This window comes from Panicum hallii, chromosome 3 (genome assembly GCF_002211085.1).
Source record: "Panicum hallii strain FIL2 chromosome 3, PHallii_v3.1, whole genome shotgun sequence".
NCBI lineage: Eukaryota > Viridiplantae > Streptophyta > Magnoliopsida > Poales > Poaceae > Panicum > Panicum hallii.
This window is the reverse complement of record NC_038044.1, coordinates 63,365,767-63,381,494: the sequence shown is the minus strand read 5'-3', so window position 1 is coordinate 63,381,494 and position 15,728 is coordinate 63,365,767. Positions and strand designations below refer to the sequence as shown.

Genomic DNA, 15,728 nt, shown 5'->3' with positions numbered 1-15,728 from the left:
TGAAAATAGTCTGAATTTTAAATAGATTGTAAATCATAAATTCCAACAGAAAATAACAAAAAAAATATGCTGTCAACATCCCGCCCACTGGCTGGGCGGGATGCTTCCCGCCCTCTGATCGGGCAGGATCCCTGCCTCAGGGACCTCTTCGCGAATAAGAAACTTTCTTATTCGCGAAGAAACCCTCGAGAGGGGCCTGCAAAAAATTTTTGGAACATCCCGCCCTCTGGATGGGCGGGATGTCCCCGGCCCCACGCCTCCCGCCCGATCAACGGGCGGAAGGCACCGATTTTTCAAATTATTCCCAACTGGCACCCCTTTTTAGAATTTTAATTTTTTAACCTTTTTTAAAAAAAAGTCCTCAAGCATGCAACTATCTTCTTCTTTTTTCTCTCCTTGCATAATTTTTTCAAATGTTCAAAATTTGCATGCACGTAGAGGAATGATCATATGGTCTTTTATCCATATTTTCTCCATGGATTTTCTGCACAGTAGCACCCAAGACACAGGAGCAAGGTATCAAAAAAAGACACAGGAGCAACCCTACATGACCTAGGGCCAGTAGTGGAAGAACAGCAGGATATCGAGGATCAGTAGTATCAGACTGCACTGCCATGGGTGCATCCATGTACAGGAAGGATCAGTAGTGCAAAAACGGCAGGATATCAATTAGTACCCATGTTCATGGTATACCCAGATTATCACAACAGGCGCAGGTTCAGCTACAAGGAAAGTTCTCTCTACATAACACGTGGTACAACAGAGGAGGCAGGCAGGCAGGAAACAAGAAAAAAAGAAGAGGAAAATCTATATACTGATCATGTAACATTGCTTCTATTTTGCAAAAAAACAATTGTCACTAGTGTAAATATTCCCTTCCGGTCTTCCCCGTCAGTTCAGAACAAGGTCATTGGCACATTGCAAGTGCTCTATATGTTGGAATCGTGGAGGGGCAGGAGTCTGATCCTTCATGCATGCAACTATTCTGTCCAAGGGAGGTGCCCAGAGAAAGGCACTGAGCCACAATAGGAGAACAGGCTCTTCAACTCCGGGCAACCATCAGGGTATGGAATGGTTCGGTGAAATGGGTCCCTCTTGAGCCTCTTCACATGGAGAGAGCCTAGGCATCCATATGGATCTTCCAGGAACTGAGCCCTGACGGCAGCTTCACCTTTCAGAGCGGCCTCCCTTGCGGCAGGTGTTGCTGGGGTACCTAAGAAGAAAAATCTTCCTTCTGGGAATCCGAGTGCGGTTCTGTGCAGTTGCGCAAACCGTTCCTCCTTGAAGTCATAGCTTATGACCTAGAAGCAACGGAAGTTTGGAAGTGCTGATTAGTGAATAGCATCTGTCAGAACTCAGCTCACACAGTTTGGATTGAAGTTTGGAAGGAAAAAATCATATCCAGTTATTGATAAGCATGAAGGTGATAATGTTTTTGCAAGACTGATTTAACAAGAAGAGAAGCTTACTGTTATGTTTTGCGGGTATCTTCCAGTGAGTTCTCTGAAACGGCAAACACTAAACAGGAGGTTTTCAAAACTATCTCGGGCATGCTCCTCGGTGAGTGCCCGGCTCCTTACACTCCCATCATTCCCTGTTTAGTGTTAAAACCATGAGTACCTTACAGAGGGTAGCCAGAAACCCAAACTTGGGGGGGGGGGGGGGGGGGTGCGGCATGAGCAAGGGTGTTAATAGTAAGTACTACACTAAGGTGACGGATGAGAGTCAAATTCAGGGAGCATTAGATTGTTTATATTCTGACTATCCATGCTCAGATATTTATTCATGTTTTATACTTCTCGGCATAATTAACTAGACAACTCAACTTTTCATCCATTACCTAGTGATGGTGTCCCATAGACAAGGGCTTAACATCATTTTCATTCTCCACTCTCAACTCCAAAATCAATCTCATACTTCTGCAAACATGTCACCCTAACACAAGCATGGCGCTTGTTTGGCATTTGATTATAGCAACGGAGTGTTCAGTGGTGAGAAGCAATTTCACACCATAAGGGTGATATACTGATATTGTTAAACCAAGCAGAGACTCATGGACTAAACATTTCCAAACTTATACAGTGCCGCTGATCTTACCAAAGCACATGAACGAAAGGAGAAATGTCCAAGTAGCCCCCAAAAAGAAAGAAAGAAAAAAAAACTCACCGAACCAGCCTTTGGACTCGGCGATCGCCCAATAGCTCTGCGCCTCGCTCCTCGGCCCGGCATCCTTCCTCGTCTCGCCGCCGCTGAACAAGAGCAGCGCGCCCTCGTCCCTCGCCGCAACGTCCACGCCCTCCTTGATGTGCGCGACGAACGTGGCCGCCTGGCCCGGGTGCCTCTGGTACGGCTCCAGGAACCAGGACTCCTCGCGGTCGGTCCCCCCGCAGCTCGCGCTGGTGTAGACCGAGTGGCCGGCCACCATGACGAGGTTCCGGAGACCCGGGAGCGGGTACTCCTCGGCCCACGCGCCGCCGCCGGGCCTCGCCGCCCGGGCCCGGGTCTCGTGCACGGAGAGGAGGACCAGGACGGCGAGGCCCGCGGAGAGCAGGGCGGCGGCGACGGCCACGGGGTGCGCCTCGTAGAAGTGGCGGGCCCGCATCGCGACGGAGGGCTCGAGGTGCGGGGTCTTGGGCCTGCGGGCCTTGCGGGAGACCCCGGACTCGAGGTCGAAGTCGCCGCCGCCGCCTCTGGCGGAGTAGCGGAAGGACCTGGGGCTCCCCGGACCGAACCCCGGGCCGCTCATCCCGCGCGAGAACCCCGCGTAGCAGGATCACTTGGGCAGCACGCAGGGGCGGACCGACCCAGATCCGGATGCAGATCGTAGCTTGCTTACATTTAGGGCGCGGGGTGCTCCGGTTCGCACACGGGAAGGGAAGGGAGCACCTGGTGGGCGCTCGTCGCCGGCGAAGACGTGGCGGGTGGTGGCGCCGCCGCTAGCCCAGTCGTCGCCGGCTCGCCGCGAGGAAAGGGAAGGGAGACCAAGAGGGGAGAGAGGCAGTGGAGGCAAGGGGAAAGAGAGAGCGTGGGGGGATGGAGGAGAGGTCAAGAGAAAACTCCTGCAAGCAGCTCGATCAGCCCACGAGTGTTCCTCTAAAAAAGTCGGCCCACGAGCCGAAAACAAGTGGACCGAGATGAGTGCGAAGAAGCCCAAGATCAAATGAGCCCAGCAGCTCAGCTCAGCTAGGGAGAACAAGCTAGGGAAAGGCATGTGTTGCTGCTGCAGCCTGCCGGAGGAGGAGAAGAAGAAGATCCGACCACTGCCCTGGCGATCCACCACTCCCTTGCCTCTTCTTCCTCGTCGGACACTCGAAAGGTAAGCGATCGATGCATCAGAGGATCGGATCGCCCGGGATTAATCTTACAAGATAGTGGGAGAGACTTCGTTTCAGAAAGAGGAAAAAAAGATCGCGATGAGCATTCAGGCAGCACATGTCATGTGCTGCAGCTGGTATTATTGTCTAATGTCTATGTCTTCCTGCCTAGTTTTCAAGAAAAGAAATGTCTATGTCTGCGCGGGCATGCTTCAGGGCCTTCGATCAGCAGCTTCCACTCCTTCCAACCTGCCTGGCGTAGACAATGGCCTCGTCGTCAGAGATCGGTACGGTGGATATATAGATCCTTCTTAATTATACATACTGCAGTAATAACAATTTGCTGCTAATATACCAAGTAATTAACTGGATTTGACGGCCGTGGCAATAATTCAAGCAGAACCAGTCAATTCGGGATGGCGACATACAGCTAATATAAGCTTCCGATCCGGGACCAAACTCTGCATGCTATCGGTTAGCACTTAGCAGCAGCATCATACATCTATGCAAGAGTAATTCTTTGCAAAAACAAAAGCGAATTTACCCAGCTGCCAGTGGCCAAGGAGATGTTCTTTAGGACTAAGACTGCCTGGACCTGTAATCAAGTTAGAAGAAGATACGCATGCAGCTGAAAGGGGCAAAAGAAAAACATGCACCAGCCGGGAATCGAACCCGGGTCTGTACCGTGGCAGGGTACTATTCTACCACTAGACCACTGGTGCTTCCGTTGGTTATAAGAATTTAGTTTATTTTACTTATAGAATTCAGTCGGTAAAGGTCACTGCCCTTCCGATGCCTAAGCCAAATCCTCGCCACAGCGCACGGCCGGACCATATATCTCTACACTAGAGCAAAACAAGTAATAATTTTTTATCCGTCGATCAGAATTCTAATCGGAATCTGGATGTTTCAGTTCTAATCGGAGTCTATCTTATGTTTGCGAGGAACGCGCGTGCAAGTTTGATAGTAATATATATATATATACGCACGCGGGATCAGGACAATGAATTGATGAAAGCCATGCTTAAGTTGTAACTCATCCACATGCATGTTGCAACAAGATGAGACAAAGCCGATGCGTTCGGGCCGTCATCACGCGTGTGCTCAATAACTCTGATGCAGACATATATACATTCTCAGACACCATATAGCTGCTCTCATCTATTGGCTATTGGCTACCCAGATACTGATCCCTCTGATTTTTTTTTTACATGTAAGCCATATTTGTTCAACTTTGAACAAATTTATACTGAAACTAATATTCAATCAATGCAAATACACATCGCCATGACCTCTCGTTTACGGGAACATCCCAATAACATGTCTGACCACGTGTTTTGTTCATCAGCTGGTGATCCATCGCTTAAATAAGTTGACTCGTGCACCTGCATGCACTAATATAACCAGGCCGTAATTTAAGACTAGCAGTGATAAGTAACTAGTGGAGGCAGAGGACCGTTTCTAGTCGTTTTCCTGAATTTCTACTCGTTTCCAGCAGTGTACAAGTATAGATGCATCGATGTGGACCGGAGCAGTACAATAATGCACTGCAGCTAGGCGGCACAGTTTGCAATGCAGGCTTTGTAGCTGTAGCTGTCCTTCACAAAACGAAACAGTCAGCATGCAGCTACATGCCATACGCTATCTGTGAGTGAGACCCACAGGGAGATGACCATTGATCAAGCTACACCAACCATGCTGCTTCTTGCTTGCATTCTTTTCTTTTTTAGATTTTGGAAAAGTTCCGGCCTTGATTTTGCATCCATTTAATACTTTTTACATATGTACATTTGATTGGACAGAGGTTCTTCACAAAATCACAGAAATGGTTTAATCACATTTTTACTTATCCAAGAGTTGGCGTTCCAACCAGCATAATCGACCATCATCCCCCGGAAGAGAGAATGAAAGAAAGAAAGGAATCATCATGATCCCGACGCTCCGAGCGAGCCCAGCCTGACGGCGAGGAAGCCGAGGTAGACGACGAGCAGGCCCACCCCGAGCACCCGCATCTTGCTTGCATTCTTTTTTTTAGATTATGGAAAAGTTCCGGCCTTGATTTTGCATCCATTTAATACTTTTTACATATGTACATTTGATTCGACAGAGGTTCTTCACAAAATCACAGCAATGGTTTAATCATATTTTTACTTATCCAAGAGTTGGCATTCCAACCAGTATAATCGACCATCATCCCCCGGAAGAGAGAATGAAAGAAAGAAAGGAATCATCATGATCCCGACGCTCCGAGCGAGCCCAGCCTGACGGCGAGGAAGCCGAGGTAGACGACGAGCAGGCCCACCCCGAGCACCCTGTCCAGCCGCATCCCGCGCGCGGGCAGCACCACCAGCGCCCAAACCAGCGCCGCCACGAGGAATCCCGCCGCCTGGTACGCCGACGCGTCCGCCGGGACCGCGTACGCCCGCGGGTACCGGGCCCCGGCAGCCAGCGTCAGCGAGAGGCCCAGACCCACCACCGTGTTGAACGCCGGGCCCGCGTAGCACCCTGACACCGCCGTCTGCGCGCCCCCGGCGCCCCCGTGCACGGCCAGGGCCACGTCCGCCACCAGGTCCCCCAGCGAGTTGCCCCACGCCAGCACCGTCGCGCCCAGCAGGCTCGCCTTCACGCCCGCGACGAGGCCGATCGCGACCAGCAGCGCCACGAGCTCGCGCGCAAGCATGTAGGACCAGAGCACGGACATCAGGAACCCGCCGGCGAGCCAGGGGATGCGGCCGCACCGGGTCTCCGGCGGGGCGGCGGAGGCCGTGGCGTGGGCCGCGGCGGCCGCGAGGACGGCCCCCGCCACCGCCGCGGAGAGGAGGACGGCGGGGATGGAGGGGTAGGAGATGGCGGCCAGGAGGACCGGCGCGAGGAGCGCCGAGGCCACGGCGTAGCGCTTGGACCACCGGTGCGCGGCGATGTCCGGGATCGTGAGCCGGCGCGGGAGGTACAGCGGCGAGTGGAGCGCGTCCAGGGCGCGCTGGGACAAGGTTTTCTGCGGCGGCGGCGTAGTAGCCTTGCAGGAGACGGGGAGCGGAGGCGGCGCGTCGCCGTCAACGAGGAGAGGGGCGGCGAGGTCGGAATGATTAGCAGCTGCAGCGGGCTTCTTGCCGTCTCCCAGCTCATCGTCCTCCGCGGCGGCCGCGCAGCAGTGGGAGGTCCAGACAAGGAGGACGTAGGCGGCGTACAGGGAGAGGAACGACGCGGCGGCCCAGACGGTGACGGTGCCAGTGAGCAGGACGGCCACGAGGTAGCACAGCGCCACCAGGAGGAAGCACACGTCGCGCACGAACCCGCGACGCTCGATCGCGACGGCGGCGTCCCCTCGCCTTCCCGCCACGACGATGGCGACCACGCCGGCCACGACCGTGGACACGAACAGCGCGCCGCCGAGCACGCTGCTGAGCCCGACGTCCCCGGCGCCGCCGCCGCCGGCCGCGAACGCGACGACGCTGGAGAGCACGTCGGGCGCGCCGTTCCCGAGCGACAGGAGCGTGACGCCCGCGATGGCCGGCGGCAGCCGCAGCGCCTCCGAGAGCCCCTCCAGCGACGCGCAGAAGTACTGCGACGCCGTGTCGCCGAGGAGGTAGAAGAGCACGAGCAGCCACAGCGCCAGCGCCGCGCCGCCCAGCCACGGCGCGCGCCCGAAGCCGCAGTAGAAGAGGCGCAGGTAGTCGACGTACCCGGCCGGCGCGCACGGCGGGTGCCGCGGCGACGACAGGTACCGGCACCGCGCGGCGTCGTCCAGCAGCGGCCGCAGCGCCGCCTCGCAGCTCGCCCCCGGCTCCTCTTCGCCCGGCAAGGAAGGCGCCGCGATCGCGGGAGAATCGTCGTGCCGCGTGGCGGCCAGGAGGACGGAGAAGACGAGCACGAGCACCAGGAAGGAGGCGCTCGCGACGGCGGCGGCGGCATTGCGCCGGCACTTGAGGAGCCTGTGCAGGAACGCCATGTGGGGCGGACAGTGAGGTAGCTAATAAGCGGCCTCTGATCTCTGGTGGTGATAAGCTATGATGGCATGGATGAAGGATGCAATGAATTGGGAAGAAGAAACAGTCTGCAGCAACAGCTTGTCCTGGTCCTGGTGTCTCTGTGTGTGTGTGTGTGTGTGTGTGTTCTTGGCCTGTTGGTCGGTCGGTATAGAGAGTGAAGGGGAGTTTCGATTTGTGCTCGTGGGAGGGAGGGAGGGAGGGCGTGTGGAATTTGGCAGGAAAATGTTGTTGGTGGGGAAGAAGAAGGGATGGAGATGGAAGGACAAGTGGCAGCTCACGAGGTACCCTGCTTGCAGGTCAGGCGCTGATTCAGCTCGAGCCTGACGGCCTCCTCATGGCTGATTTGCTGTTTTCTGCTAAGCCTTGATCTCGCTCGCTTGTTTATCGTGTTCAAGCGTGGTGTTTCAACTGACCACGTGTGTCATGCTCCCAATTTGATACTAGGTCAGTCACAGTCAGTTCAGGCAGAAGTAAAAATGGTTGCTTTCGTTGGCGCCGTTCAGGGATCATGGAGGCGCCGCCTGAACCGAGCGCTAAGCGACAGCACCATGGAGGAGGAGCTGGTTGGTTTTACTTTTACTCACCTGAGCAGAGCTGGGGATTCTCGATTTTCAGAGAGTTGAGGCAGGGACTGCAAGCAAGCGCCTGAAAGCTCAGTCCACGTTTCTGAACCTTTCTGGGCTCCGGTTCATCTTGCAGTAGTAGTAGACGAGACGTCAGTAGATCGTCGACTTGGATTTATCTACAGCTGCAGCCTGTAGATAGATGGTCGTGTCTTGGAAAACAGCAAGAGCGGTTGAGAAACCGGTGGATAGAGATGCTGCCAGCATGACCAGCACCAGCTCCAGCTTCACCATCTTGACCGGGCTCCCATGGCAGGCAATCAGCAGAGTGTAGCCTAACATTCACAGGTTCAGTTGACCGGAATGAACTCCGACAGGTGTCTCAGCGGGCAGACGCTTTGGTCTTTGCACAAGCATTCTGCACACGGACGTCCAGGGTTCTGTCTTCCTTCTCCTTGCCGGTGATGGCTACCAGTTCCGGCCGCATTGTTTGTTTGTTTACTGGTACCACTGTGTTGCAGTGTCACTTGTCCATGTGTACCTTTCATCAGCGACAGCATCTTGAACACTAACTCACCAAGCAAGCAATAACAGTGTCATGCAAGTAAGCAAAAAATGGTTGAAGTTGGTAACACGCCTCTGGCTCTGGCTGACGGTCTCTCCTACTAGGGGGAGTGAGCCATTCAGATACTAACTACTTCAGACTGACATGGACGGAACCTGAAAGATTCAATTCAACCACCACTACCCGCTGATCGCCTGCTAGTATCCCGCAATCAGCCACCTGTTCCTGGCCATTGCTAATCCTTCGTGCTTCCAAGGTTATCCTTCGCCATCCTTTCAGTCAGCAACCGGGCAATTCGATGTCAGATCATCCGGGCATCGCCAAACATCGTCGTCAGGTCTCACCGGTTCTCCATCGCCCGCGCCTGACGACACTGCCACACCGTCACAGGTCGGAGTGATCTGAAAGAATATGCTTGCTGCTGCTGCAGTGGATGCAGACAAGAAAGAAGAGGCGGCGGCAGGACCACCAGCCAGGACAAGCGGCGGTGACCAGTGGCCATCCAGAGCTTGGCTTGGCCGAACGAGTATCGACGGTGACCAGCTCAGCTGTGGCTACAAAAATTAACTGTCAGGTTAGCTGCAGGTCGTGTATTGTCAGTGTTCTTCCTAGTAGTTAGGACTACTCATCTACTGGTCTTCCTTTGATGAGGTCTCCTAGCTGTTTCGGTGCCTCTCTTGCACGTTGCTGCTCCAGATTCAGCCAACCATTCAGACTTTCAGATCCAGTCATATACTATATAGTAGTGAGCTGAGTACCTGGCATCGTCAGAAAAAAAAAAATCGGTTTCTAATCCTGCAAGTTTGTGATAACCTCAGGAACTTATCTTTCGGGGTAGGTGAATTGTGTGTGAACGTATCAACTAAAATCGCTGTGCCGGTACAATGATGATGGTACTAATATACTAGCAGAACCTGAAAAGGCTGATCAGACTAAGCTGCAATGCAAAGATTCTTCACGCATGCTCGCCCTCAACGGTTCAACCACTGTGATCTGCAGGCACGCTCTGAGGCCAGAAACCTGACGCAGAGACCAGCTTCTTTTCTCTTCAACTACAACTACAACATAAAAAATTAAAATAAAAAACACTACAACTAGAACGAGTTTTAGCTGTAAGTGGCCAGTGATCTTGCTACTAGCCCATATAGTCAAATCTACAGATGTTCTTGCCTGGTTTGCAGTGCAGGCAATGGCAATCTGTGACTTCTCCAGGACAAGTAGGGGTGGGGTTGGCAGATGTGCTTGCAAGTTAAGTACCCTATCTAATCATTGATCAGAGTGATTTGGCACTAACGTGACATGACTTTTACTGAAAGGCTCCCTAGCTTGTGTGCCGTTAAACTATTAAACTGTGTGTACCTTTGACTTCAGGTCACATGTAATCGATGAAGGTGCTCTGATTCGAGTCCACGTCCTTGCCAACAACAACGACTGGGCACATTTTGGGGCCGTTGATGGAGCACCAGAAAAATGAAAACGAAGCATGAACAGAGAGTATAATAATCAACACAGCCAGTATCATATAAGAGAATCCCATAGAATTTTATCATGTCATGTTACATACCATAGAATTTTATCATGTCATGTTACATACCATACCACATTAGCGTGTCCACAGCCACAAGCCAAAGCTATATTACAAACAGAATTAAGGTGTCCGTTACCACTTTGTTCACAGCACCATTGGTAGGAGGGGTATATATGAGTGAACCACCTCACGCAAGTAGTAGGTTAATCTGGTATGGCAGATCCATAAGTGCATGGCAGCAAAGTAGATCTATCGACAGCCCAAGTTTTCTTGCACGTCTAGTTAAAGCTGAAACCTGTAAGAAAATAAAAATGTGCAACCATTTTAGACCAAGAAGTTAATCTACGAAGATGATGAACTGGCCAGTTACTGCACAAAACATGGTCAATTGTCTGATACATGGTTTTCTAGCTATGGCATACTACAAAACATGATCACTTGTTTGCATCATACCCAATCGTGTTTTCTTTTTCTAGCAGACTGACTTCAACGTTGCTTGCTTTGTTTCATGCAAATAAAGGTTGCAGCGAATCTCAGAAACATAGAAGCATGGAGATGCAGCAACTAGCAAGTCAACTTACCTATGTGAAACGCGCACAAGAATAAGGTAAGTTTACGAATCCTCTCATCAAGAGCATGATATCTGACTTCGATTATCTTAAGGTGTTCCAAAATCACAGCTGATACCTCCATTGGTCTGAGAATTCCTTTCCTTTCCCTTTGTTGTCTATGCTTCTGTAAAGAATAGAAGCTGTTCAGTATGATCAGTCGACAACATAATAATTCTACAAAGCAGCAGTTGCCCATTTACGAAGTACGTACCTTGGAAAAAAGTTCAAGAGTCAGCTTCTCAAGAACTGGTGGGTGTTCAAGAATACAAACCAGAGAACGGAAGTCGTCAGGCACACACCAGTAGTCATTGAGCAACAAGGTCTTTAATTACTGAACATCGGACACCATCTCAAATCCCTCTTGAAAATAAACTGGACAGAGCGCAAGAGAAAACGATGAAGTATTGCAAAACGCAAAAGCTTGCCTGCCAATAGTGGTATGACATAATATGATTGAGGTAGAGATGAAATTGTAGGCATACCGTTTCAGGTCCAGAAATCAACGCCAAATCCTTAGCTTCGGATAAACCTTTTAGTAGCACACAATCGTTACTGCCAGTGTCATCACCGATACTATAAGAATTGTGACAGAACTCACAATTACAATTTTTGCCCAGGTTACAAAATTCCAAAGAATGCTCAGTTGCTACAGCAGCCTTCAGTAATGATGCCATGCTCTCAAGCGAGGGAATTAGAGCCCAAATGTAATCTAGAATTAGTGAAAGTGAAACCAGACTTGGGGCACAAATGTGAAGGCGTGAATCATTCTCCGACTCGAAATAACAGCTCTGCAACTTTAGGTGCTCCAAAGACGGACAGTTGGAGAAATTAAGGAACCTCCTGCCGACCACTACGCTGTGAAGATCTAGCCTCATCAGGTGCCGGGAGTCGATAGTTCTGTCATCTAGAGCAAGGGTGCGTTGATGTACGAATCGACCAGTGTCATATGCTTTGAGGCTGAGGACCCGAACCTGGCACCTTACAGCATGCCAGAACCAGGTGTTCACAAGGCGCGTCAAGCGGTAGTCGTGTTCGTATAAGCAAGCTGACATAGCCTGCCCGAAAGAAGTGAACCAGAGCTTGCACGTATGGAGAGGCGAGCCTCCACGGTGTCGCAGTAGACTGTCCACAAAGTCGCAGAGCTTTTCCACGGACCCCAAGAACTTGCCCTCGTCGGCGACAACGCACAGGCCCGTGGCCGACTTCCAGAGGTGGCGCCAACGGCGGGTAAGCACGCATGTCCGCACGGACTCCTGCGCCTCCAGGAAGCCGAGGATGTGCTGCAGAACTTCGTCCGGGCAGACATCAATGCCGTCGCAGCCAGCCGCCGGAGGCACCTCTCCCTTGCTCTCGCCTGGAGGCATTCCGTCGAACAGGCTGCGGGCGTCGACGCTGCTGGACAAATAACGGCCAGTGCGTTTCAGATGGCCTCCAACTGGAGCTGATTGCCTCGATCAAGAGACAATATATCCACCAGCAGACTCGAGCACATTGGCGAAGCTGGTAGGAGAGTCGGTGAGGGATTGAAAGGATTAGGGAGGTACCGGGGGTTTTGGGCGGCGGCGGCGAGCGGTGACGGGAGTTCGGCAACCGGCGAGCGGCGCGGAGGACGAGACGGCAGGCGAGAGAAACGGCGCGTACCAGCGGAGGGCGCGAGCTCCTAGCTCCGCGGCGCCGCTGCAGCCGTTCACCGATCGATTAGCTTCTAAGGCCGGCGGATGCCGCGATTCTTGGAGTCCCGGAGAGACGGAGACAGTCCCATCGGTGATTGAGGATCTTTTGGAGCGATGGTTTTGGTGGGGCTATGCACTTCGGGCTGGGGCGGAGGACGGCGGTGGCGGCTGCGGGCTGCGCGCCGGCGCCGGACGGGAGGGAGGGAGGGAGGACCCGATATGAACCAGGGGGCGGTATGATAATTTTAGGGGCATTTTGCAAATATTCGGATCGCGATTAATAGTCGCGGTCCAAAATGGGGTTAACTGTAAATATTAGGGGTTATTTTGAAAATATTAGGATCGTGATCAATAGTCGTGATCCAAACTGGGGGGTTAACTGTAAATGTTAGGGGCCAATTTGAAAATATCCGGATCGTGATTAATAATCGCGATCCAAACGAGGGGTTTAATGTAAATAATAGGGGTTATTATGTAAATTCCGGGGGGCATTTACAAAAACTTTCAGGCCGGGATCCGGTCCTCCGCCTAGCCTCGCCGGAGCGCCGCGCCGCGGCCTCACGATGGGCCGAAAGAAGTGAGCCAGAGCTTGCTCGTATGGAGAGGCGAGCCTCCACGGTGTCGCTATAGACTGTCCACAAAGTTGGAGAGGTTTTCTTTCCACGGACCCCAAGAACTTGTCCTCGTCGGCGACGATGCGCAGGCTCATGGCTGACTTCCAGAGGTGGCGCCAGCGGCGGCGGGCGCGCACGTCTGCACGGACTCCTGCGCCTCCAGGAAGCCGAGGATGTGCAGCAGAGCTTCGTCCGGGATGCCAGCCGCCGGAGGGCCTTCAAATGGCCTCCAAGGCTCCAGCTGCAGTTGATTGCCTCGATTTGAAGAGACGATTGGTCCAGCAGCTGGCCAGAGCAGATTGGCGAAACTGGTAGGAGAGTCGGCGAGGGATTGAAAGGATTAGAGACGAACCGGAGGTTTGGACGGGCAGACGGCGCCGACGAGCGGGGATGGGAGTGCGGCCATCACTCCATCAGGCCATACTTTTGCAGCGCAGCAGAGTGACAGAAGGTGGGCCGTGTGCTCTTCAGCGCTGGTGTGATCCTCCCTTGGTTTGTAGCAGTATGCAGTTTGTAGATCACAGACTCGAAATTGCCCGTGCTGTGTGAAGATGGAGTGCAGCTTGAACATTAAGCAACGTGTCATGCAAATTCAGTCGTCGATCAGTACTTGAGGTTGAGGCATCAACAGATCCTGAAAGCTTGCTTAACCACTGTCCACTCATTGCCTGATACTACACGATCACGATGATCGAACCCACAAATACAATTCACAGCAGGACAGGTCACATAGTGGATGCTTGTCTCAATTCTGAAGACAGTCCTGCCTATGCAGTTTGGCCGGTTCATCGTCAGTTCAGTCTTCCCTTCGCTGCACAGTAACGTCTGGCCGAATATGTCTTGACATTTTCCGGCGACAGTATACACCACCTCTACACAGCTCTAAGCACACAATAATAATCATTAAAAGTTTGGAATCTTCAAAATTATGAAAGTTTCTAATTGTGTTGGCACTGTTGTCACAATAATAATAAAAAGCTTTAAATTTCCACAAGGTTAAAGACTGATAACCTAAAAATCATTAGGAAAACCTTGTGTCATAGACTCATAGTCATTTGGATTTTCACATTTCTCAAAACTCGCCAGATTGGAACCTGTAGATCTATAAATCTTTTTGTATCAAAAACCTTTTATCATGGCACTACCATCACTATTGATATTGATTATAGTGGCCATGGTTCCTAGGTAATTTGCCAGGTGTTACCCAGTTTACTTTGGGATCATCAATTGGATACTGTGGTTCGCAATGCAAATCCTTAGTGGTTGATTGACTGAACTAGAACTGATCACTGAGCAACCTTGGCGCCTGTGTTGTGTAACAGATGTAGTACTGAGTTTGGGTGTTTCTTATTGTCTCGTTGTTTTACTTGACAAATAAATTCAGACAGTAATGCTTTAGGACGATTTTTGCACTTAAAAACCTGTGGTTCTTCATGCATAATGAATGATCAAATGGATAACAAGATATGGTTCTCTTATCTAAGAAGAAAATGATGTATACGGAGTATCAGCTACAGAATTAGAACATTGTTATGGTTTAGCGTAGAGTGGTATTGGATATTGTTATGGTTCAGTGTATAATGGAGAAAAATGCAGAGTGTCTAACAAACATAGTTAAAAAAAACTTATATGTACATATTTTCTTTTATGTCTGACGATATATAAATTTATTTATGGTGAGGTTTAAAATCTTGAGAGAAACACTAATAAGAAAACCTTGTATTCTCTATTCTCACGACATATATAGTATTTTTCTATAAATTTTTTTTACTGCAAACAACTGAATGTAGCTAAATTTTTGTGCCTATCAAGATGGAGAACAAAGTGGAAAACGAGCATTGTAGAGAAACAAGTATAGTCTGCTGGTTTGAGGAGATAACTGAATGGTTGCCAGTCTCATTAATTCGAGAAGGAAAGAAAAAGGAAATTTTAGCAAGAATCTATATTTACATAATTTCGTATCATTGTTCAGCACAAGTGGGTGCTGTCCGATCTATGTTTATTTACTAATGGTTTACCTATCTATATTAATGCTTAGCACTTAGATGAGCTTAAATGTAAAATTATTTGTATTGCTCTTTTGACTATAACAAAAGTTTGGATATTGGAGACTGATCATTACATGAGCACTGTCCTTGTAATTTCTAAATATCTGATACGTATGCTATGGGAAATTTTGGGTAAGCATACCTCCAGATCAAGAAAATTGCCATGTGGCCATGTTTTTCTTTTCTGTATTCTTTGTCTCCATGTCCCATGTATATGGCCTGAAGCCTTTTCATCTTTCTGCAGCTGCAAGCAAGCAGCGCAGAGACCAGCTTTTTTGGTTGGTTCTGCAGACTCTGCAACTAATTTTTCAAGCACGGTGCTTCAGTTTGAGGTTGTCTTGGAAGAGACAGCGAGTTTCAGTTTGAAACTGGCACTTGGAAGTGGACCACTAATTTGAAATTCACCGTGCTGTATGATGATGGAATGCAGCTTGAGCATTAAGCAACAGTGTTGTGCAAGTAGGAAAAAAGTTGAAGTACTGGGGACTGAGCAATTCGGTCATCAGTATTCAGTACTTGAGACATGGACGCAACAAACCTGAAATCTTAACCACTGCCCACTATTTGACTGCTACTACACAATCACGATGGTCAAACCCACTAACTGACATCAGGTCACACATGATGCTTGTCTGAATAGTTTGGAGATGAAATTTGACAGGTTCATCTTCAGTCTTCTCTTCGCTGCACAGTGACGCCAGACAGAATTTGTCTTCAGCTAGTACTTACATGAAACCACACAACGAGCATCAACCTGACAATTTAAACTGGCGCAGCAGTTATCCAATCGAGCAGCTTCTGCGGCCGGCGGGTGCGGCGATTG

General features: G+C 50.6%; 3 protein-coding genes and 1 non-coding gene across 5 annotated transcripts; all 4 read right to left on the bottom strand.

The window, feature by feature from the left end:
- Window positions 1–644: 644 nt before the first annotated feature.
- Window positions 645–3,029, bottom strand: LOC112888054 (uncharacterized protein C57A10.07). Its single transcript, XM_025954391.1, has 3 exons — window positions 2,167–3,029; window positions 1,470–1,594; window positions 645–1,301 (listed from the first exon to the last, which is right to left on the bottom strand). Exons 1-3 carry the CDS (start codon window positions 2,744–2,746, stop codon window positions 981–983), a joined length of 1,026 nt encoding a protein of 341 aa, XP_025810176.1. The 5' UTR covers window positions 2,747–3,029; the 3' UTR covers window positions 645–980.
- Window positions 3,030–3,965: 936 nt separating this feature from the next.
- TRNAG-GCC lies at window positions 3,966–4,036 on the bottom strand. Its single transcript has one exon. It is a non-coding gene; the product is annotated as a tRNA-Gly (tRNA).
- A 1,148-nt stretch (window positions 4,037–5,184) lies between these two features.
- On the bottom strand, window positions 5,185–7,516 carry LOC112883959 (cation/calcium exchanger 1-like). Of its 2 annotated transcripts, XM_025949236.1 has the most exons (2): window positions 5,626–7,516; window positions 5,185–5,320 (listed from the first exon to the last, which is right to left on the bottom strand). In XM_025949236.1, the coding sequence occupies exons 1-2, from the start codon at window positions 7,261–7,263 to the stop codon at window positions 5,240–5,242; spliced, it is 1,719 nt and encodes a 572-aa protein (XP_025805021.1). In that variant the 5' UTR covers window positions 7,264–7,516; the 3' UTR covers window positions 5,185–5,239. The 2 variants fall into 2 exon arrangements, with proteins under 2 accessions (XP_025805021.1, XP_025805020.1); XM_025949235.1 differs by lacking the exon at window positions 5,185–5,320 and having other exon boundaries at window positions 5,346–7,513.
- A 2,435-nt stretch (window positions 7,517–9,951) lies between these two features.
- On the bottom strand, window positions 9,952–12,462 carry LOC112887022 (putative FBD-associated F-box protein At5g38570). Its single transcript, XM_025953092.1, has 4 exons — window positions 11,053–12,462; window positions 10,782–10,942; window positions 10,541–10,694; window positions 9,952–10,254 (listed from the first exon to the last, which is right to left on the bottom strand). The coding sequence occupies exons 1-2, from the start codon at window positions 11,932–11,934 to the stop codon at window positions 10,895–10,897; spliced, it is 930 nt and encodes a 309-aa protein (XP_025808877.1). The 5' UTR covers window positions 11,935–12,462; the 3' UTR covers window positions 9,952–10,254; window positions 10,541–10,694; window positions 10,782–10,894.
- Window positions 12,463–15,728: the final 3,266 nt, after the last annotated feature.

What these genes read in the sequence shown, in the direction of transcription:
- LOC112887022 (XM_025953092.1), bottom strand. Translation starts at nt 11,934, where the DNA reads ATGCCTCCAGGCGAGAGCAAGGGAGAGGTGCCTCCGGCGGCTGGCTGC. An exon ending in TGATTTCTGGACCTGAAACG is followed by an intron (nt 10,943 to 11,052) that starts GTATGCCTACAA and finishes CGCTCTGTCCAG; the next exon opens with TTTATTTTCAAGAGGGATTT.
- LOC112888054 (XM_025954391.1), bottom strand. Translation starts at nt 2,746, where the DNA reads ATGAGCGGCCCGGGGTTCGGTCCGGGGAGCCCCAGGTCCTTCCGCTAC. An exon ending in CGAGTCCAAAGGCTGGTTCG is followed by an intron (nt 1,595 to 2,166) that starts GTGAGTTTTTTT and finishes AACACTAAACAG; the next exon opens with GGAATGATGGGAGTGTAAGG. An exon ending in GATACCCGCAAAACATAACA is followed by an intron (nt 1,302 to 1,469) that starts GTAAGCTTCTCT and finishes CGTTGCTTCTAG; the next exon opens with GTCATAAGCTATGACTTCAA.
- LOC112883959 (XM_025949236.1), bottom strand. Translation starts at nt 7,263, where the DNA reads ATGGCGTTCCTGCACAGGCTCCTCAAGTGCCGGCGCAATGCCGCCGCC. An exon ending in GCGGGATGCGGCTGGACAGG is followed by an intron (nt 5,321 to 5,625) that starts GTGCTCGGGGTG and finishes AGCAAGATGCGG; the next exon opens with GTGCTCGGGGTGGGCCTGCT.